The 23,648-nt window shown below is 39.4% G+C and overlaps 1 protein-coding gene across 3 annotated transcripts in view; it reads right to left on the reverse strand.

Annotated features, from left to right (window-relative positions):
- Positions 1 to 5,029: 5,029 nt before the first annotated feature.
- LOC140243849 (growth factor receptor-bound protein 14-like) overlaps positions 5,030 to 23,648 on the reverse strand; it is a 104,416-nt gene continuing 85,797 nt past the window's right edge. For all 3 annotated transcript variants that reach the window (XM_072323523.1, XM_072323521.1, XM_072323520.1), the window contains exons 6-14: positions 20,185 to 20,306; positions 16,812 to 16,901; positions 15,756 to 15,896; positions 13,285 to 13,395; positions 12,410 to 12,595; positions 11,142 to 11,258; positions 9,076 to 9,283; positions 5,952 to 6,133; positions 5,030 to 5,341 (exon numbers count right to left, since the gene is read on the reverse strand). In XM_072323523.1, coding sequence (XP_072179624.1) covers positions 5,213 to 5,341; positions 5,952 to 6,133; positions 9,076 to 9,283; positions 11,142 to 11,258; positions 12,410 to 12,595; positions 13,285 to 13,395; positions 15,756 to 15,896; positions 16,812 to 16,901; positions 20,185 to 20,306 — 1,286 coding nt within the window. In that variant the 3' untranslated portion in view covers positions 5,030 to 5,212. The remainder of the gene's footprint in view (positions 5,342 to 5,951; positions 6,134 to 9,075; positions 9,284 to 11,141; positions 11,259 to 12,409; positions 12,596 to 13,284; positions 13,396 to 15,755; positions 15,897 to 16,811; positions 16,902 to 20,184; positions 20,307 to 23,648) is intronic.

A 23,648-nucleotide genomic window follows, 5' to 3' on the forward strand; every position in this document is an offset into this window, starting at 1 on the left:
GCAATATCAATATAGAACAGTTCCCTTTGTCTGTTAAACATTGTTTGTCCATAACCAAGAGAAATCAAAACAGCCATTCTGTGCTCTTCTCATTTTTTCTTTTCCTTCATATAAAAGATTTCACTATGGTGGGATAAATAGATATAAGGACAATATTTTCCACATATTAATTTATTTCTCATGAATACACTTCCTTTTTTCTTTTTTTTTTAACTATGGTCTTGCACAGAACACTTTTTTTTTTTTTAAACAGGAACCCATCCATACACATGATAATCTACATGGTGCAAGACAACATTCATGTACTCTTGTCTCATTAAAACATATCATGGCAGTGGTGAAATAAGAAATAAATTTGTATAAAACTAACGTAGCATTAGTCAATCTCAGACCAAAATACTACATATATAGATATCCGATTTTACATAGAGACAGAATATACAGACAAGGAAAAAAAATAGTAATATTTAGTGCCATTCACAAAGAATTTACAAGAAAAGAGGGAGAGAAAAAAACAACCCAACAACATATGGTACCCTTGTACCAAATATGACTACATACATGTAAAAGCGAAAGAGAGAAAAAATATATATATCATATGTATAAATAGTATACCAGGAAAACTTTAAAGTCTATCCTAGTTTGTCATAATCCTCAAAAAGAAAAGAGAAAAAATATTAATACAGAGGAAAATGTCCTTCAATGTACCTTAACTTGTCACATCATATTCCAGCTTACCTGGAAGAAAACAAAACAAAACAAATACTGAAGTTTTGCAAACCAGGCCAGCCATAGGCTTCAAATCGGATGTCAGCAGAGAAAAATACAAAATATGGAAAACCAAAGTGCACCTTCATTTGGCAGCATCTATCCTGCCATTTGTCAATGACATTTAAAAAAAAAAAAAAAAGAAAAAAAAAGAAAGAAAAGAAAAACCAAACACTCACACAGATGCACATACAGACACATGCACAAACAATCTGACTAAAAAGTTTGTAAATGTCGTCATGGAGTGCAGTTTGTCGATACAGAGGTGAAATGAGCCCTGAAACAATAAACAGATCTTCAAGTGATAAAATGTCTTGAACATATTCGCTATTACAATGGTCTCGTTTTGAGTGCTATCTCACCTTATAAAAAGGAAACAAGATGTAAAATCACTCCAGTATCGCGGATCTCGTACAAAATATCACTTCAGGGAGTCCAAAACTCCTGTGTCAAAACACCAGTATCAACTCTTTTGAATAGCCAGTCAGCCGAGGCCGCAATCTGGACGAACTTAATTACGTAACAGCATACACTGAAATGGATTCCATATCAGCGATGACAATGCCACAACACAATCATGTCATCACTTAATGCCTCCTCCTACACCAAATGACTGAGGCATCATAACATTAAAAACAGAAAACAAACAAACAAACAAACAAACAAACAAACCTAAAAAACAAAGAGGAATAGGTAAAAGTCCACAGTAGTGTGTAGTACTGTTCATGTTGTAAAACTTGCTGTATAAATTGTAAAAGAAAATAACAGCAATTTCAAGAACTGCCTGGCAACATTCCTAGCACTTCCTCAAATGCAGTTGCCACAGTGGCATCATCTCCACACCGTTGTCATCCAGTCTTCATTCATGCATCTTTTTGAATACTGACACAGAGGCATTTTCTCCCAGTACAAGTCAATGTTTTGCATGATGGCTAAATATGCGCATAAATTGCAAGAATGATATCATTTAAATGCCTGATTTCAATCACAGATTCTTTTTTTTTTTTAACAAGTGATGGAAATATATTTAATCCTTTTAACAAAGTTCTGCAGAAATGGACAAAGGCAAATGCGAATAGGTACAGAGATTATCGAAACTGATCATTGCATTGTGGCAATAAAATGTGCCGTAACCAAACAGTCTCAACATGATCCGTTATCCTTGCAAACAAAACCTAGCTTGCACTCTTCTAAAAAGGCAAGATCCAAAACTGCAATATCTCATCCTTACACTAGAGTTATAGTTGTAAATCCCACTAAATTCTGACAGATAATGATTATCAGTGTTTTGCAACACACTGGTGAAGATAAACCTTTTTGTACCGAAATCCAGTACTGTTATCATAACTTCCTGCAAAGATTTTCACTATGTATTAAAAAAACAAAACAAAACAAAACAAAACACCTTTCAGGTAATCCAAAACTCCTAAAGCATAGAAAACCCAAGAGAGCAACACCTGCTAATGATAAAAACTTACAGACAAGACAAGATGCTTGACAAGATATAGGAATCAACAACCCAAATTAGAAATCACCACGAATCAATTGCTTGTGAAATACAAATGCAACAGATATAGTCAAATGGCAGTGATAGGGAACATATGCTACCACACTTTCAGACATAGAAAATCAGTTTTTGCTTCCATAAATGAGGAAAGAATAAAGACGCAGCAGAAAATTCATTCTGCCATCACTAAAAATGTTGCATAACTGCTCTTTTTCAATGATGACATGTGCATACAGAAGAGATACGAGCATTCTTTAATACTGTATATCTACATTACACATAGTGGGTAGTAAGTACAAATACACCAATGCATTGATTTAGAAAGGACTGACAGTATCTAAACGGTATGTTGGCAGTTTCCGCTTTTGTGTGCCCACATCAACAAGCAAGAGAAATAAAAGGCCTTAGAATTTTCGGGCTCATTAAAAGCATCTCACCTTTCACTGTATATTGTAAAATCATGTGAATATGAAGTATCTGTGGCTTTGATATGATTTGAGTTGAAATTGAGGTAAAATTGGAGCCATATTACCACTATTCACTGCCCAAAAAGACAAGAGAAAGGGGTGAGTGAGAGAGAAAGGACATCACAAAAGCAAGGGTGAGAATCTGCAATACATTGGCTCTTGTTCTTGGTAATCACACTCCAAGAGAGAATTGTTGTGTGAAGGAAACTGCATAACAGGAAGTAGAGCTGACAAACTTGCCCCCGTGTATTAGGAAACATATCTTGACCTTTGAGTTACATCAGCACCACACGAGCACTCCCTCTAGTGTTTGCAAGCGTAAGGTGGACTGTCGTCCATTGCTTTTACTTGTCATAGAATTTACAGTAAATACAGTGAAAGGGAGGAATAATAGTAAACTACGAAAGATATAAATATATTGAATGATAAGCTTATTACAGAAATGAGATTTTATGTGCCATCCTGCTTGCCAAGGGTATAACCAGACCTAGAGTTCTCTACATCTATTCACAAATATTGAACCCTTGGTTTCCAGAAAAGCTTGTAATATTTCTTGACACACAGCTTGCAGCTGCTGTCTCTACTTAACAAATCTGGTATAAAAGCATTGAGGTGGATACCCAATAGTTATGGTGCAGGTGGTGAATGACTGTTTCACACAAACTTCTCACCTAGAATAGTGCAGCTCGCTCTACTCAGTGTCTTTGCCAATGTTAGGTGTGGATTCCCAGTTTGGAGTGTTCTTTGGTTTTGTTTCTTTCAATGGCAAACAGAAATGTTGGCCTGTCAAAAAAAAAAAAAAAATAAATAAATAAAGTGCTTCCGGTTTAATTTCTACAATTAAACGTAGTCATTTTCGTCCCGCCACCCTCCTTCCACAAACGGTTTTGCTGTCACAGTGCACGGTGCAATTGTTTATTTGTCAGTTTACCAGTGTTTTGGTCTGCAGTCCAGACCATGGTCGCACAAAGTGCTAGAGTGCATACTATAAAGAAAGATCAACAGTACTGTGCTACACTTGGCACGGTGTGACATCACTACAGTACTCACATGTACACTTCGCATTAACTACAAAGAATTCTTTGAAATCTTGCCCGAAATACTACAATGTTAAGTTCAAGTCCGTCACACGGCCATAGTACATGTACTTACACAACAGGATAAGGACTCTATTTCAATGAGGCATGTATGACTCTGTCATGTCAGAGTGTTGACAAAAAAAAACCAAACAAACAATTGTTACAATCATTAATATCAAGTGCAAGATGCACTCGGTCAAAACACACTGATGTCGTTTCTCTCATGGGAAAAAAAAAGTACAACAATAAGTTAGAAATCTTAAAAGTAAAATGCCTGAATGACAATTCCCCAGGCAGTCATAAACTAGGCCTACAAACAAGACAAAATCTTGCTCTAGTCAACTGCCAACCGACTTTGACTTCTGAGTTAATATACACCCAACACCATGTTACACTTAACAAAAATAACAATTCCACATGTAACAACTGTCACCGCTGCTGCTGCTGCTCCATCTACACACATCGTAGATGGTTGCCATGGCAGCACACGACGAAAACAAGTTTGCTGCGACACGTCTCGTTCCTGCGGTCAACAACGAGTGGCATCTGGCCGCAGGAGACTTTGACCTTTACTGCTGCTGGTCCACGGGGATCCTCTGTCCCTTCTACCCAACCAGTTGAATAAAGGCCAGGGATTGGAGTCCTGGGCTGGGAGTGACAGAGACTTCAGCCACCTTGCTCCTCCACTACTGAACCTCCTCGCTGTCAGTTTTCTCTTTCCTTTCTTAGAAAGAGTCCCTCACATAACCTCTGCATCTTCAACACTGTGTAACTCTCTGCCACGTCATCCCTGGCACTGGAGTGAGCACAGCAGCCTATATTTCATCCCGTCGCCTCCTTGCTGTTGCCGATAGCAAAGTTTTTTTTGTCATTTCCAAGTCATTTCCAAAAATGACGATTAAGTACCATCACTCATCATTGGTTCTCTCAGTGTAGCATTCCCAATCGAAAGTCTTTACCGATGGGACCCTTGTCATAAGAGGAGAAATGAAACCATCACGTCAAGTTTCGCGACCTTTGCAGCACTAACAGCATGCTGGCTCAGAGCCACACATACACCAAGAAGTATGTATTGAGTGCCATCATCGTCAATTAAGCACGATTCCTTTCCGCACATTTTGTGTTTTTTTTTCACATCGAGTCTTGGAACATGTGTGATCACAACTCGCTGACGCAGCAGGCCTGCCACGTAAGCTGCTTGCTGACAGAAAAAACAAAACAAAAAAAAAATTCTTGTGCTTTCAGACACATAAGAGATGAACAAATTAATTCAGTTGCTCAGCAAAAGGGTCTGAGCGGACTCGAATCTCTTCTAGTCAGGATTGCAAATAAACAAGATGTCGTTTTGTCAGATTTTTTTCTCCCGCTCTCCACCTTGCATCCTTCCCGGATCACAATTTTGTGCAAACGTGTAAGAGCCTTGTGGGTAGGCCACCAGAATTCAGCTGGTAAAACTCGACTAGTTGCACCAAGTCCGTGAACCGCGTACCACCATCATCTATTGTGTAGCAGTCATCGACCTGACAAGGCAAAAATGAAAAAGTAAAGCAATGCATTTGACTACATGTATATAAATGCCAAAATATGAAATGGAAAAGTGAGTAGAAAAACTACAGACCTACACCGCTAGTCTAATAGCTGTATAAACAATTTTTATCACGTCTGCACAGTTTTCATCATGAATACTTTGCTCACAATATCTCCAATTCTTAATAGCATTTGAATGAAGTGAATATCACAAACTTGATAACTACTTCTGTGGTACTATACACTCTTGAGTCCAGAGACAAACAGAAAGTAATATCACTGTCAAAAATTAATCTTTCATATTCTAATTTAGGATTGCGCCAGAAGAATTGTGGATCCCAATAAATTAAGAAGAAGAAAAAAAAAGAAGAAAAGGAAGAAAAAAAGAGAAAAAAAGAAGAAGAAAGAAACAAAAAAAAAAGAGAAGAAGAAAAAGAAGAAGACGAAGAAGACGAAGAAGACGAAGAAGAAGAAGAAGAAGAAGAAGAAGAAGAAGAAGAAGAAGAAGAAGAAAACACACAACACTGGTTGGGACAGCAAAGCCGAGTAACTGGCCGAGTAACTGGACAACTAACTGGACAACTAACTGGACGACCAACTTACCATATTGATCTGGTAGTGTTTGACCTTCTGGTTATGGCTGAAGGAGAGAACGAAGGCGCCGGGGATGCGCTGGCTCTCCCTGATGAGGAACATGCCATCAACCATGCCCTGTTTGGCAAAGAGTGCCTGGGTCTCGTCCCTTGTTAGCCCACTGTGGAACCAGGGCTGCGTCATGTGGATACCTGTGTCATGTGAAGAGAGGACACGACATTGTGGTTAAAAATATATATATAATTATATATGCAAAACCTGGGGATCAGTAAATTGCACAGGGTGATTCAAATAAAAAAAACATAAATAAATAAATAAAATAAACCATTGAGGACAAGTTCCGAGTATACTCCAGCAGATGTCTATGGGAAGTGTGTGCTGTAGCAAAATCAAACCGTCAAAGTGCATGCAATTCTAAGGGGTATCAAAAGTTGATTTGATGAAAATCGGTTTTGAAATGGCTGAGATATCCAAAAACAAGGTGAAACAAAGAGATCCTAATAAAAGGCGTGGCCTGTCGCCTTTTATTATTATCACTTTTTTGGATATCTCAGCCATTTGAAAACCAATTTTCATCAAATTAATGTTGAATCCTTCATAAAGTTACATGCTCTTTTATATTTCATGAGAGGTTTCTCATTATCTCACTTACGAATGTTCAAAACATGAATCCCCCCACCTCAACCAGTACTGTACAGTCCCTTTAAGAGAACTTTTATGAGAGTGTTTTTGTAAGTACTGGTCTATGACCAGGCTGTTGTTCAAGTTAATAACTAGCACTTTCAATGTGTAAATCTGCACTTGTACTACAATCACAGTGTGATTATCCACTTTTCCAGATAGCACAATCACAGCAAAGTGTAAATATTAACTTCTGCCACAATTAGGTTGTAAAGTTAACCAACAACACATCTATACTCGCCAATACACATTGGGCAGGAACAACTTAAAGGGATTTCATATCTGTATCAAGTGAAGATGTATAGTAATGTATGCAGTGGGGCAACAATATAAACACCTGTCATCCTCCCCCTCCCCCCATTCCTCAGGGATTTTCTAAAAAACTAACTTAACACAGCACACTCCCAAACTACACTTTCCAATGTCATAATCACACAATAAGCCATGTGACTTTCATGCAGATGTTTAGTGTGTCTAAAATAAAGTGGTTAAACGTCCATCTGGGACCAAGTTTGGGGGGGGGGGAGGGGGAGGGGAGAGGGTGCTTCACATAAGTCAAGTCACAAGCTTGAGTATTAAGATCTAGTTTGGGTCATGTTGCCATTAAGGTCATTTCACTGGTGCATTAAATTCAATTTGCCCCAAGGAGACACCCCTTTGCAGCTGCTGCTCTTTAGGGCCATCCTAATGGCATTTTCGGTGGAGGCAAGAGGCGTGGCACGTTGGCCTTGTAATGAACCCTTCCACTCTTGGCTTGGTATCAAAAAATTCTTATCCACAGCCCCATGTGAATACTGAGTTAATTCTAGAACAAAAAGAATGAGGGGAACAGAAAGTGTACAGAACAGCTGAGGTGCATTATCGCTTTTAAGGTGCATTATTAGTTTTTGAAAACCAGCAAAATGTCGCGATTAGAATATGACTATTTCATGGAGAGAAAAAAAAAAAAAAAGCGCAGACCATCTTGTTATGCACACTCATGTTAAAAAGGCTCAAGTTCAATAGCACTTCTGCAGCTTAACAATCATTTCAGCATGAATGAATATGAGTATGACATTTGGTTTCTGGCACTCTTATTTTACACAGTTTGTCAAGTGCCTTTCAAACAAACTCATAAAAACGTTACCAATTTTAACAGTTGTGATTCACAGTTATGATTAGCAGCAGTATTCAATTAAGTTATTGCAGTGAGTACATATTTCAGAAATTTGACATATCATTCATGTTTAAAAAACAATAATCAATATGACATCTGAGGCCTAACTGCAATTTCTTAATTGCCCTTTCACAAAAAATAGGCTAAAACTTTTGAGGGCACAAAACTGAAAGTGGAGTCTATTGTCCATCATAGATGTGTATTTAACTGTAGGTGTTAATCATGGGCTCTGGCTTGAATATTTCAGAGTTTTTTTTGCAAGTAACTGTTATATTTTGTTGAGCACAGGTACTACTAATTAATCCCTACTATGCTGGGCCAGAGTTCACATGTGAAAATGCAATGAATTTACTTGGAAAAATTATTTTCCCCATATCAACTTTCATAATTAGGGGAGTTAAGGACTAGGAAAATATCTACTTGCCCCCTAAAACAAATCTGGAGAGCAAATCAGAGCTCCATTTTGGTTTGGCCAATTTATCAGCACCCCTCCAATCAACTCACGACCCCTTCCGCACGAGAACAGCCTCCACGTCTTTTGGGTTAGGTAAACGAATATCCTTAATAGCCCATAAATAAGAATGGGTATGGGTAATGAAGCAATTAATGGGCCCTCCCAGCTATTTGTCCTCCTGTTTGCGGAGTGCAATGATGAGCCATTAGGACCGGAGCTAATGGGGTATAAATCTCCGCCTTATCAGGATCACCCGTTGGTTTTCTTGAACTTCCAACACTGCCGGTGAGTTATGAATCTCAAGACGAGTCATGTGACATGACGTGGGACAACCTGCACGTTGACACGCATGTATCTTTCTACCTCTCCTGCCCATTACTCAAAACTTGTGATGAAAGTACATCACATGCTACACATGTACTGTATTTATGTTACAGATGTATGTGTAATCAAAACTGCTGAAATTGTAGAAACTAGCTATAATGAGTATCATATTTGTATAATTATGTTATGTTTGATTTTATTGCTAGAAAAAAAGAATTGTAAGTGATGCCATACAGAGAATAAGTAAATCAAATCAAATCAAAATGAAATCAAAGTCACTGAATACACACATGAAGTCCGCCTCTTTTTAACTTCTGATCATGAATATTTTGACCATGATGGCTTGTTTGCCATTAGTACACACATAACCACGACTGCATTGACAGTGGCACTGCACACAAGTCTTGTTTGTGGGCAAACAACCTTCTAATTCACCTTGATATTGCCAAAATAACGTGTTCATCCAAATGCATCACTGACTTTCTTTTCCCCTTGCTCTATTTTTCAGGACTACCTACCTGAGTTGATACCGCCCCGCCGCACTGCCCCCGGGCTGGTGTTGTGGTGGGGGCGGGGACTGGAGCTGCTATGGCGCGGGCTAGATGACAGTTGGGAATGGGGGCTGCCGGAGCCCCCTGACGAGGGTGGGTAGTTGAAGCGGGGGCTGCTAGTTGTCACCCGCGGACTGATGAGGGGGCTGTCCAATGACCTCTGACCTCCTCGTCTCTGCCAGTGAGCAAGAGAGGGCAATATACTTTAAATGAATTGCATTGGTTGTCCAATACAGAAATTCTCTGTTCACTGGTTGACACTTTTACAGAGTGTACACATAACATAACATAACATAACATAGAAATGATAAAGACATTAAAGTCATCTCAAATGATGCTGCAAATTACGACGATGTGCAATACGACTGCACAGTCTATACAACAACAAAAAAGATTGATATGAAATACAAGGGAGTACTACAAAATGCTGTAACTTGCTTGCAATGTCAACTTGGTTTTTTTTTATGCTGGAGAGTGGATTATCCTATAAATGGAAACTAATGGCTACGAATGGCCTAAATATGAATCATGGAAGGTGATTTCCAGAGAAAATGGAGGCTAATGGCTTCATAATGGCTGATTACAACAAAAGGTCCTAATCATGTCATAGTTTCATGAGAAGAAAACACCTTTTGGAATAGGAGCTGGAGATACAAAAAAAAAGAAAAAAAAAGAAGAAAAGTAAAGAGAACTGCAGAAGGGAGAATAAAAGAACAAAACTGCCTTCTTGTGCTCCCACTGCCTCAATTCCGTAGTCTACAGACCTTATAACATATACTTGCATTTAAAAAAACCCCAAAAAAACAACAACACGTAGTTAGCCATGATCTATAAAACTGGAAGACATACATTTGCAAGGCAGAGTGTTATTTTCATCATGTAGCTGATAGAGAAAGAGAGTCAAAAATCCCGATTTGGAAAAATCTCCCCTGGAGAGGTACAAAATTGTACTGTAGGTATAAATGGAAGAAAACTACGGCTTCAAATCAGCCCATGTCTACGAAGCCCTATGTTGACTTCTGGTATAACACGCTTGATAAAAGGTTATAGATGAATTGGGATGGTCAACGGTGACATAAGCTACATACGGATGACAGTAGCTGCTTATTCAAAGTTTCAAAGTTTCAAAGTTTCCTAGGTTGCAGTCTATTAGAATGTACCAATATGACTTTAAATTAGTTACAAAACTTTATACTCCACTGGCTCGTTACTAATAGAGCACTCTTCAGCAGCTTTGCTACATTTATAAAACTTTTAAGTATGTGACTATTTTTTCCCCTTGGGGAATGGCGAATTGATACAGTTCCTCCCTCACTCCTTTTCCAGTCAAACAACAAGGGGTTATACTTCAATGCAGAACATTCTAATGAGAATTGAGAGCAAGAAAGACAAAAGTTGGTAGGAAGTGGCCTTTTCAAGGGTTGGGGAGAGAAGATGGAAGTTGGAAAGGAGAGGAGTTAACTCTTACGTGCCACATTCGCACACCCAACTCAGTTGATGGCGTGCCAAGTTCGCATATTTCGCTCAAACGCACAAACCCACTCAAACCAAAAGATAAATCACCAAATGCCACGGTATCTTGAAAGCCTTTCTTGTGATGCCAATCTTGTCACATGTAGCATGCATTTTATGTGGTGATTGACTATCAAGTGGTGTTCCCTACTGGTTTTGCTAGTAAATTCTAAGGTCCTGTCACTGTTTTGTGTGCAAAAGTCAGACTCTACAAGAATGTAGCTACCAGTCACTTGAAAGAAAAACAATCATACATTTGTCACACAATTTACATCTAAGCAGAGCTTGGCATTTTCTCTGCCGCTTCACTCATTACATGTCCATAATAACAAAAGTCGATTAAAAGTTACATACATTTGAAAAGAAAGGTTTTCCCAAAGCATGACTATGCTGCTGTCTCAGAATAATGTGGCATACAGGGGGTTTCCACCATGGCACAGAAAGAGTTAAGACCAACTATAGAAAAAAGAAGGTGCAAGCAGAGGGAAGGAGTTGGTGAGTGGGATCACATCGAGACTTACCCTCCAGTTAAACTCCTCTTGTCTGGCAATGGCGATGGCCTCGCTGGGGTTGTCGATGACGCGGCCCTGAGTCCCCGAGAAGTCCATCGCAACGCGGTCTGAACAATTCCTCATGTTCTGCGGAGGGAAGACGGGATGCATCCAAGCGACAGATTAGATCACATGCACAAATATATGCAAATGAACGCAGCGTAAGTCATGAGCATCTGTTTCACGTGGAACTGATTTCTGTTTGACAGAATCAGAAGCAGCTTGAGGTACTCTATTCATCTCTGCTTTGCACAATTGCGGGTTGCTTTCAAGAATTTTGCACACGAAAAAATCTTCAACGAACAAATTTGAACATTTTCACAATATTTGCAAACAAAAGGATTGATAGACAAAACATAAAAAAAACTGCAAATGGCTCAGTTTGCATGCGACTCCTAGCTCCTCAGATGTCCAGATATTAACCCATTGAGGATGGGCTGATTTTGCTACAACGTGCATTTCCTGTAGACACCTGCCCGAGTATACTTGGGACTCGTCCTCAACAGGTTAATTAAAAGAGGACCCATATTGATTTAAGAATAGCAAAACATACAAACAGTTCCTCTAGAAATTATAGAAATGGCACATGAGGTAAATCTAGCAAACAAATCTGTAAACTGATAAGATATCAAAGTTAAGGCTTAACAAGTGATTTTGTTGCTATTTTGTCTCACACAACAGATAAATAAATGATATCACATGGTTAGCAAGCTCAAATTAAAGTACTTTTAATAAGTGGTATAGCTGTGATCCTTAATTCTTAAAATAATCCTATGTCACGAGACAGATAAGAGATAATGCTGCAATTAACATACACATGGTTCATACCCTTGGGGCATCTCTGAAAAAAACCCCAAAACAATGACAACAACTCCTAGCTGATATCGTGGTCAAATAAATAAACTCAACTCAACTCAACAGATACAAAACTGTGTATGCTCATCAAATTCATATATTACTTCTCTATGCAAATACTTTCATCAGTTTTCATCCAACTGGGTGGCTGAAAGGTAGCAGATCTCGGAATCCATCCCCCCCAATCTCCACCCCCCCCCCCCCCACAGTACCCACCTACAATGACACCTTTTCGCTTTCCTCTCCTGACCAAAGTATTCTGCCCACTGATGCTTGCCCAACCCCCTAACCCTAATAAACCACCAACCCCCTCTCCTCTCCCAATCCAAACCCCAACCCCCAACCCCGCCCAATCTCCACCCCCTCCCTCCCACATTACCCACCTGTAATAACACCTCCTCGCTCTCTTCCCGAGTCTTGATGGTCCTCTCCAGTGCCCTCTGATAGTTCTCCAGGAGCTGCTCTCCGTGCTTGAAGAGCCGGAGGGCCGCCAGCCAGCACTGCCGAGTCTTCTCGTCCTCAGCGCACATCAGCCTCAAGTCTTTAGCACTGAACTTGGAATTCCTCACCTTTACAAAAGACAACCAAAATACCAAGGGCAGGGTGACGAAAGATGCAAACATTTTTTTCAGTTTGCCTCAAAAGCAACCCCTCCACTTTTGCTTGCTTGTTTTACTCTAAACTATATGCAATTATCTACAGAGGTTGGTGTTGTAACTGAAATTAGTTGGGGAAAGCATAAACCACCACAGGAGATGAATAGAAATAATGAAATTAAGTGTACAGAATCTACTCAGTGAGATAAAAATTTGTCAAACAGATCGAGGATCAAACTTGGCCAAGCTATCATGAGTGTATCTTCTAGAATGCCAAATCTGTAATACACTTGCCCACCTTTACCTAATGAGAATAGGAGCAGAAATACAGCCACTGGGTGAAATATTGCTTTTAATTCCATTCGTCCAAGTTGGAAAATTGACAGGCATCACATAGCCCTTCCTACTTGCTTTGAACATCGACAACACAAATGCATACTAAGCATACATAGTGATGTGTATTGGTATAGTCCAATTTCTATGAAATCAATTACATGTAAGACAGCTCTCAGTGGTTGGTCTTGAAAAAAATCAGAATTTGAAATTACTTCACAGATGCAACACATCATCTCTAAATGTAGACTGATAATCATTACTTCTCTGTCAACAGTAATGACTGTATTGAGGCTGGCCAAATGCTGGGCCAAAGATGCCAGTCTTACCTTGGTACAGAACATGAACTCTGTTGGCGCGTGGTACTTCTTCTTGGGGTTCAATGCACGATAGATGTCGACGTTACTCAATTGCACAAAGTGATTCAGGTGTCTTGGATCCTGCAGGATGAAACCAAAAAAAAAAATAAATAAAATGGATGAAAGTCAGTTATTGATGCAGCAATTCAAGCGACGAACAATGTTTCTTGGATAGGATATAGATAAAATGGAGGTCCCATGTGTGAGAATCACAACTCACACACATAAAAAGTCCAGCTTCATTCACTCACCATGAAGAGCATGGTGCATTACCTAGTGAAGTAGCAGTAGCTCCCACCCCCCCCCCCCAAAAAAAAGGATGCTATGCAGCATGATTATCAATTTGTGTAATCCTTTACGATATATTCAGAGATGAATTATACCATTCAACAAAATACAAGATATGGCCTCAGACTGAAAATCAGGTTTGTTCAAGTGAGTTTTAATACCCAGTTATTGCATTGCATTCACTGCAAATCAATAACAATAAGTAAGTATGAAAATGACAAAGACTTTATTTAGTGAGAAACTACAGTGCACCAATTCCAGTGCAAATATAGAAGTCATCTCACGCTGAATTTGCCTATGTCACTCCTTCGTATTCGTATGCACAGCCCAAACAGCATCTACGTAAGATAAACATCATGTGAAATTGCAGAGGAATGCTGAATACCACACACCGCAATTTCCTGAAGAAAATGAAAGAATAAATAATTTTATGTGCCCCTATATTCTGTCCCAGTCTTTATTTTTCATCCATTAGTCATTATGTGGTTGTCAAAAATACCCCCACAAACCAAGAATACCTCGCATGAATAAACCATCATGTTAGGTGCTGTTTAATGGGACAGAAAACACACAGGGGTCATCATTTGAATTCTACCGCAAGGCGAGAGTGAGTTAAAAAAGATGTGGCTAATCGATATCCCTAGAGCATTACCAGCCAAGGGTATAGTTCCGTAGGCCGAAGCTGACATTTTCAATACAATACCACATCAATTTACAACCACAAGTAAATATATCTAATTCCTCTTTCTATTAAAATAAGAAGGAGAAAAAACCAGGAGATTGAAGGAACAAACAAAGACTACAAACATCCTGCAGGTTGTAAACAACGGAAGAGATTCTGCAGCTCTACTGCCAACACATTCTCCTATACTCGAGAAGAGTGCAAAACAAAATCATGTTTTATAACACATTTCACAACACTTTTACTTCCTCAAAGGAAAAAGGGCATTCGTAACTTAAATCAAGATGAGGGCCAGAGAAGTGTCCTTGGCAGTTTCATTATGCATTTGCACTATAGGTCATCATACCAAAAATAACCACAATATGGTTATTTAAAGAATCTACATTGTACATCTATCTTGCCCGAAATGATTGCCAATAGCATACCGGGTAATCCTATTGCATGTGACTTTCGACTGATGGAAGAATGAAAGTCTTAAACAATACACTGCTATTCAATACCCAGCCGTAGGTCAAAATGTCTTTTTCTTTCTTTTTTCTTTGATTTTTTTTAATATTCCCAATAGAATAGAGAGCTTTGTGATACCCTAGCAGCTCTGCTTGTGAACCGACCACATAACAGTGACATTTCATCTATCTTGTTGCCCCCTGGCAAGAAGCGAACAGTACTTCGCGCAGAAACGTCGTGACAATAGCATCTTTTTTCCCCTCCCCCTTCTGCTAATGTGTGCAGACTTTACCTTTCTTGATTCACGCCAACAAAAGGACGACACTGATAAAGGCACTGCCTCAACAATACGAGTGACATTTGGTCAGCCAACTCACAAAGCACCGGGGAGACAAAAGGGTGAATACTTCTTGACAAGTTCAAACGTGATCCCTGGATGAATGGCTAGGACACCCAGGCAAAGGTTACCTGGCCGTTTTAACATCTTCCGATCAAAGGGGCTGCATTCACGCAGCTAAAATGTCAGAAAAGGCTACAAGTCAGAGAATGTGGGGATAGATATTGATTGCCTGTGCAAATATTTGAATGCCTATTATGTTAACAGCACCTCCGATTCTGCCGACATTCCGCTGATTAAGCATTTTTGTCTTATACCTCCAAGTGCAGCCCCGCAAAAAAAAAAAAAAAAAAGACATAAAGGTAACCTAAGCCTCATCACCCTCTAAAAAAACACGACAACAACAACAAAACACATCACGAGACAAGACTCCTATCTGTTCTCATCATATGTGTAATATACACTCAATTTTGCAATGACAATCAACTGAGCAATTACGGACGGGAAGAGCGCAGCAAACATGAGACAGACATGAAGAAGAACTCAAAGAGGACAAAGTAAAGCAGAGGGACAGGGAGAGAAAGAACACAGAAGAGAAAGAAGAAGATGAAGGGGAGGAGGAAGAGAGGAAAGAAGAAAAGATGTCAAAGAGAGTTGCAGCCACTTCAGGTTTTTTTTTTTTTTTACCTTGGAGCTCCCCTTTGAGGAGTAGTAGAGCCCCGATTCCCTGAGAACACAAAAGTGCTTCTTCCAGGAGCGCTTGTGGCCCTCCCTGATGTGTAGCCAGCCCTGGATCTCTGGCAGAGTCTCCACTGGACTCAGCATGTCCTGCACAGCCAGGTGGGTGTGGCAGCGAGGTGGGTGTGGCAGCAAGGTGAATGTGGCAGACAATATGGTGGACATGGCAAAAAAAAAAAAGAGAATACAAAAGCAGCAGTTTTAAGACAGGTTATGACATTGTGGATCTCCAACATGCATTTAATTAATACATTTTTTTTCTTATCTGTAATCATTATCTAAATTCTATGGAAACCATTGTACCAAAATTGTAAATTCTCTTAATGTCATGTGTTCGACTTACAGATATGAATCACACAGTACATGACATAGACATGTTTATAATTCACTTTCTCCACTGTCATCGGAAAAGAGAGTGAATATGAATTAACTAAAATATCAGCGTGTTATAAAACATGATTCAAACACATTACACCCCCCCCCCACATACACACACACACTTAACATCCCACATCCTCTAAGAATGTGCATGCATTCATGCACTCTCACAGACATTTCTTTTCCCTAATATGTAGCTTAGAAAGGAGATTATATATATATTTTTTCCTGTGGGTTGTTCAAAACCCTATGTGTAATCATCCTTTTTATTACAAAAGTCAACATGCTATGACAACTGTTTAACTCTCCAGCTATTCTCATTAACTAGCTAGATTGCAGGATATTATACAGGTTTGCAATGAACTAAAACAGCCAGCCCTATAACAAACATAAGCATGAACTGATGGTGACTAACAAAGAAACTGAAAATTCCCCATTAAAAGGATATGGTGGGGCAACAAAATACCACTTTTACATTTTATCACAATGTGACCGGAACGAGACAGAATGTTATAACAAAGTCAACTTCATCTGGCCAGGCTTTGTGGTAAAGCAGCATTAAGAAAGATTAAAACAGTAAGAAGAACAAAAAGGGAGCCTTCACTGGCCTCCTATCCAGCTACTTACTAGTAATAACGAGCGTGGCCTCTTGGGTTTCTCGAATAAATTATCTGCCGCCTCGTTCGGATCGGAGACCATATGTGATGGGAAGAATTGCTGCGGGCAAGAGGAAATGAAAGCGACAAGTGTTAGCGACATTATTGGCACATTTGCAAACAGCCATCGACAATGGAGTGTTTTGCCTCCAATCTTCGGCTCCGGGTTCTCCAGCATCACCGTCCGACGGCCCTTCTTCCCATTCCTCCCCCCCCCCCCCCACTCCTCTTGACAGGGAGCAGGGAGGAAAACGTGATGTTGAGAATGCAAAGAGAAAAGGGAAGGAAAGAAATGGACGAGAGTAGAAAAAGATGGACAGAAATATTGAAGTGCCAAGGCAAACCCATTAGAGACTGCAAAAGAGAAAGAATGGAGGAGGGGAGAAGTGTATCTCGTTTCCAGCTCATCTCGTTTGAATTACTGCTGACGGAAGATATGCCTGCATTCGTACCGGGAGTGCTCGATTCAGTCTTGCTGGAGTCCGCAGGACATTGTCATGGGGTGAAAAAAAAAAGATCCGTCGGAAAAGACCCCTGTGGTGCTGGTTTGATTCCTGGAGAAATCTCTTTCTGATGACAGCTAGGGAACACAGCACTGGATAATAGCTTGGACATTGTGTATGACTCAATTACTGGATCAACTATTTATTCCACAGAATATGGAAGGGGGGGGGGGTGCGGAGACAAAGTGCTTCAGGTGCTTTAGCATTCAACCTACAAAATCAATCACTACATCCCGTCCGGAATGGTGGCTGAAATTTCCTCGAATGCCTTCCCCGAGGCGAGGCAGCGTCGACGTCTCATCCTTGTCGAGACGAAAGGAAAACTGATACACTCGACCCTGACATAGACTCGGACATGAAACAAAAGACATGCACGCACTCACGAGCGATGATCACGCATCCACAAAAAGTGTGACCAATCTCATCTTACTCATTGGATATTGGAGAAGGCACGTAGACAGGGGACTTCACTGTGCAAACACAAAGGAAAGCACTCCCTCCAGGCACAGAGAGCATTCTGATATAGATTCCTTGTGGTTCCGATACAAAAGCCGTCCCCTATGTCTTGATTAATTTCACAGTACACTTCTGCTAGAATGCATCCAAGAGTTCTCCATTCCCCTCCTGCGGGATCACGGAACTCCAGGTTCTGCATTCTCTTTTCAAACTTGTCCCTGTCCTCTTTTTTTCCCAAAAAAACTTATGAATGATGATACGACTTGAAGAAACCCAGTCTGAAGGGCTCTGTTTCATAAAGCTGTTCGTAAAGTTACGAACAACTTACGAGCGACTGGTGATCACTTCTGATGTGCTACACTTATAAGAATTTCCATAATTCAGCACAAGAACTGATCACCAGTCGCTCGTAAGTTGTTCGTAACTTTACGAACAACTTTATGAAACACCCCCCTAGGACTGTGAGATGAAGTAAATCTACACAATTCACTTATTGCATGTTACTGTCGTGTACAGAGGCACATTCAGGTAAATAATGTTTGTTACAATTTCTCCCTATGTCCTCTCATCAGGATACAAATGACCTATCATAGTGGGATATACGTAAGTTAGTTCCTGAATTTGTGAAATCTATATATGAAATTGCCACACACAAAAAAACACCACACACACACTTCAGATAACTGAAGGGAAAATCCCTACCTTGGTTTTTATTTTCTTCCCCCATCAATATAGTTTATAATTTCATCTTTGCAATAATTGACAAAATGCCAAGGCAAGAATTTCTGAATACTGAGCAAGGGAGAGAACCAGAGTGTTTTTTGAAGGATTGTGTGGTGGATGCGGGATTTCCAACAATATTCATGCATAAGGAGAGGCTGCCTACTTGACACAGGTTTTTGAGAGAACCACATCTTGATATATGTCTGCACTCGACACAAGTTTCAAGAGGTCTGTTGTATATTTGGCGAGATGTGTCATGAGTGTTTGCTTCCACTGCTCTCAAGTGTTCCTTTTACATTTTTTTCTCTTTCTCTCTCCCTCCATATATCTATCACGTTCTCTCCCTCTCTCTCTTTCCCTCTCTGTAATATATCTCTCCCTCTACCCATCTGTATCTCTATCTCTTTCTTTTCTCTCTCCCTTTCTTTCTTCATATATCTATCTATCTATCTACCTATCACATACTTAATATCTATCTATCTATCTATCTATCTATCTATCTATCTATCTACCTATCTATCTATCTTTCTATCTATCTATCTATCTATCTTTCTATCTATCTATCACATAGTTACTCTCTCTGTGCAATATATATCTCTCCCTCTACTTATCTGCATAGACTGTATATCTATCTCTCTTTTTCATCTCTCCCTCTCTTTCTCCATTTATCTATCATCACATATTCTCTCTCTATAATACATCTCTCTCCCTCTACCCACCTGTATCCCTATACCTATCTTATTTTTTTCATCTCTCTCTCTCTCTCTTTCTCTGTCTATCTGTCATATATTGTCTATCTATCTCTCCATCTCTATCTCTCCCTCTCTCTCTCCCTCTCTCCTTCTTTCTTGTGGCTAAGAGGTAGAGTGGTTTCAAGCTAGCCATCATAATGCCATTACAGAAGGGAAGAAATGAAATCTTGAGAAACCTGCTCTACATTCAGAGTCGAAAGGTGTCAAGATCCGGAAACTTTCTGCCATAAATCTGCATTGCTTCGAGTGTTTGTGGCGGAAGTGAAGTTCAAGCACATCACTGCACGTCATCGCAGCGTATCATGGCTGCATGCGGTTAAAACTATGAGAACCACCCTTGAGATGCCGCACTGGAGAAATCAGAAACATGTGCACGCCTTTGTGGGGTACAACAGCAATCTAAGCATACACAGATAGGTAGCTGGATCTTGCCGGTAACAATTGAACATGTAATGGTATTGCATATGAATTGCGTTTGCTGCATCACCTAACTCACTCTCTCTCTCTCTTTCTGCATAAATTTTTACTGATTATAGCAATTAAAATTGACATCTGTCTTCAAAGGAAAAGAAGAAGAAGAAGAAGAAGTGATTAGTAAAAGGTCATGCCAAGAATTGAATACCATGCCACACTTCCAGAAGATAAAGCAATAACAAAAACTGTCAAACACATAATCAAGCCTGAAGTAAAGATTTATATAAACATACCAATCAGTATGTCTGTGGCAAAAATTTTACATCCTCCAGCACATAACACAACAACAAACAGAGAAAAACAAGGAGAGAAAAAGTGTGTTTGTGGGCGTGTGAGAGAGAGAAAGAAACACATAAAAAAAAGGGCTACGACAACAATAACAATGAAAAAATGAAAGATGAGTAAAGAGCAAAGTGCCCTGCTTTTAGAGGCTCACCTTGGGACTGCAGAACATCTCGTACTTCCGGAAGTCCTTTCTGAAGTGCAGTTTGCTACTCGTGCAGTTCAGGTGGTGTTTGTACACTTCCAGCACACTCTCATGGTCTTCTAGCGTTCTCTCTGTTAAAAAACAAACAAACAAACGAACAAACAGTAACAAACAAGTCATTACATGCAATGAACTTGGTCATGGAATTTTCACAGATTGAAAAAAACAAAAACAAAAACACCCCACCACCACCAAATTCACCGAAATCGATTTCTCTGTTTGAAGGAGGGGAAATTCCACTTGTGTAATCATGTGACCATCACTTGATAATGTGACATAAGAAACCCACATCAAGAAGACCAGGGTGATCACACGATTATTATCACAGCCATGACTTCAGTCAGAATTACAAGATGACCCGGCAAATTAACTTCTGCCTTCAAACTCACATTTATAATTAGATGGAGCTTGGTGTATTTTCGCGCTGATTTCTTCATCAGTTGTCAATCCAAACAATGAATACAGTTGTGTAATCACACTGCCTAGATTTCGTTCCGCGAAATGAAAATATACAAAAATTTGCCTCTCTACGTCGTCATTAACATCAAACAGCACGAGATAAGAGATCAACATCAAACTGCTAGCTATGACATAGCTAGAATTAATAATAATTGAATAAATGAAAACTTTTTACATCCTCTCTTTCGAGTACGAAATGATACATTTTCAAAGCTTCCTGTTGTGTTAGCTGCTTTGGGTGTTTTTTTCACAGATTAGACAGTCCAATAATAAATCAGTGTGTTATTATACTACTGTTGAAGGACAATGCTCTATGGGTGCCATGATTAGAGGAAAGGACTCAATATGTTGGCGCTACAAAACAACATCCGCCTCTTATGAAATCAGCTTTGGCTATTTTGTCTCATGTGAAGATAATCAATTGCAAGACATGTTTCAGAATAGTGGAATCACGCAGAGATTCTGTAATACTTCATTTACAGAAATTTCATTCAAATTAGGGATTTTTGTCACGTAACCAGTGTGTGTTTCCTCATCTCACAAAATCAATAACTTACTTGTGAGCGACCAGCAGCCACATTGGCATATCTTATGCGTTAGCCTATCTGTCTGTATTTACCCAGGGACATAAAAGTTACGAAAGCAAACAGTTGTTATCTGTTATACAACAGAGGAAGTACTCGAGCCAAAACTTGATGTAAGTGATTACGATTCTATCTCTTTCTGTTAAGTTTGCTCTGCGTTATCAACCCTCACAAATTTGGGTCCTCATAAATCTGATATGTGTCATGAGATAAATCAGTTTTCAAATATACATTAAAGCCAAAGTATAGATGAAATCATGGACAATTATCAAATGTTGAACAGTGACAAACTGCCCCCCAAAAAACCCCTCTTGCTTGTCTACTCAGAGTATTGAAAAGAAAGCATAACATAACAATTGCGCAGCTTGTGAGTAAAGTTCAAATAAGGCTTCTTCCACACTAAATCTGTACAATCATATTCTTGACATAGGCTTACTATTCTTCCTTATGAAACTAAATTACCAAATTTCCTATACCAAACTGTAAACAGTATTTTGCCATGTGTAATTCCTCTTCAGAAAGACTACTTTTGAACAAAGTTCCCCCAAATCAAATTTATTTTTATTCTATTTTTGTTCAATGGAATCCCTTTAATATTCTGTCACAAATATTTTAGAGACATACAACAGTAGCGTAGCGATGCAAATGTTATGTAGTGACAAGAAACACCATAACACCCTGTCAAAACGAAAGGGCATCGTAGTCGCTCTTTTGTTGATATACCAACATTAGAAAATCACTTTATATCACACTTCATCTGGCCAACTAAAACCTACATCAAAGTCATGAATACCATTGAGTTATGCCTGAAATAAATCCAAAAAGAAACAATCAGACCTGCTTTTTTTTCTGTTTGAGAATAGCGCAAAGGATGTAGCTAGCTTTACCGGTTTCCCCCATCAACCCACTGCCAACACACATGTGATGTAGCGATATTCACAAAGTTCTGCATGAAATAACTCACTGCACGTGGCTGCTTGCGTGCACACACGCTTCAGTGTACATTGAGGGGGTACAAGTGTGAATCCGTGGAGATATATGAATCTGTAGACTTACATAATTAAATTTATTGGATGTTGTGTTGATGCACTGATGCAGGTCATGCCTATAAAATCTTTTGTCACATTGTTTGGTCATCACCCCCACCCCTACCCCCACCCCCCCCCCCCCCCATACAAATTCATATTTGTTTTATGTGCTTTAATATTTTTGTTTTACCTTCCTCTAACTTCCTTTAACAGACAAAAACATTTCCATTGACAGTTGACTGCTCTGCATTGGATACAAGCCTACCTTATGATCACTCACTTCCTCAACTCCCTATTCATGAAAATACTGGAATGAATTGCAAGGAAGGCATTTTTGCAACAAAAATTGCATTTTAAGCAAAGTATTAGTAAGAAATGATCAAACTTGGAGAATGCTACTAGAGCACAAATACACACATCCACACACTCACACTCATGCACCCTCATACTGGCATAAAACCCAAACAACCATTAGGGTCCGTCCACATAAATAAAATTATCAATAGTGAGTGTGTAGGTATAGCAGCTTTATCACTAAGCAAAATATTGACGTCCGTGAAGGTGGCGAGACCAAATTCTGTTCCCCTATTTGCTGAACTGATGCAATTCTTTGGCAGGTTGCCTAGAAAGCTACAGGTTCAAGGTTCCAGCAGTGTCTTTCGCATTAACCCCTCAGCCCTTGAACCGCCTGTGGCCATCCCTATGAGGGCAGATGTGTGCATGTGCATGTGTGTGTTTGTGTGTGTTCCTTGTGCTGTGTGAGATAACATGTCCCCCCCCCCCCAATTTATATCATCCTGGTATCAACCTGTTGCATAAAACCAATTTGATCTCCTTGTGTTGATAATCAATCCATCGAAACCCATGCAAAATGGGTGTGAAATTCATGTTTCCTTCAGTGAGTAAACTTTGACACTGCAAGCAACTCCTAGATGGTATAGGGGGTTAAAGCTAAGCGGGAACCCAAAACTAATGGCAGATGATGCAACAGTTAACAAATGAGTTAAGTTAAAATGAGTGAAGAAATGATGATGTATCATTACATTATATCACATATGAAAAGGATATCAAAGAGGCCTTCAACACTTTAAGCTTCTGCTTACGTTGGCGGTCTCCCACACTGTTCTTTCCTTTCTCCCTCTGCAAGTGTGTAAACATTACTGGTAATTCCTCCTTGTAATAACTGATTTATCTATTTGTGACCAGGTCAGTCACCAAGATATTGTTTAATTAGGTGAAATTGTATTTTAAATTTACTTAGATGATTCGTTTAACTATACAAATTCGAGAAAGAAAATGAAGAAATACAATTGAATCAAAATAAAGACAGATCAAAAAAAAT

This window comes from Diadema setosum, chromosome 20 (assembly GCF_964275005.1).
Source record: "Diadema setosum chromosome 20, eeDiaSeto1, whole genome shotgun sequence".
In the NCBI taxonomy this organism is placed as follows: domain Eukaryota; kingdom Metazoa; phylum Echinodermata; class Echinoidea; order Diadematoida; family Diadematidae; genus Diadema; species Diadema setosum.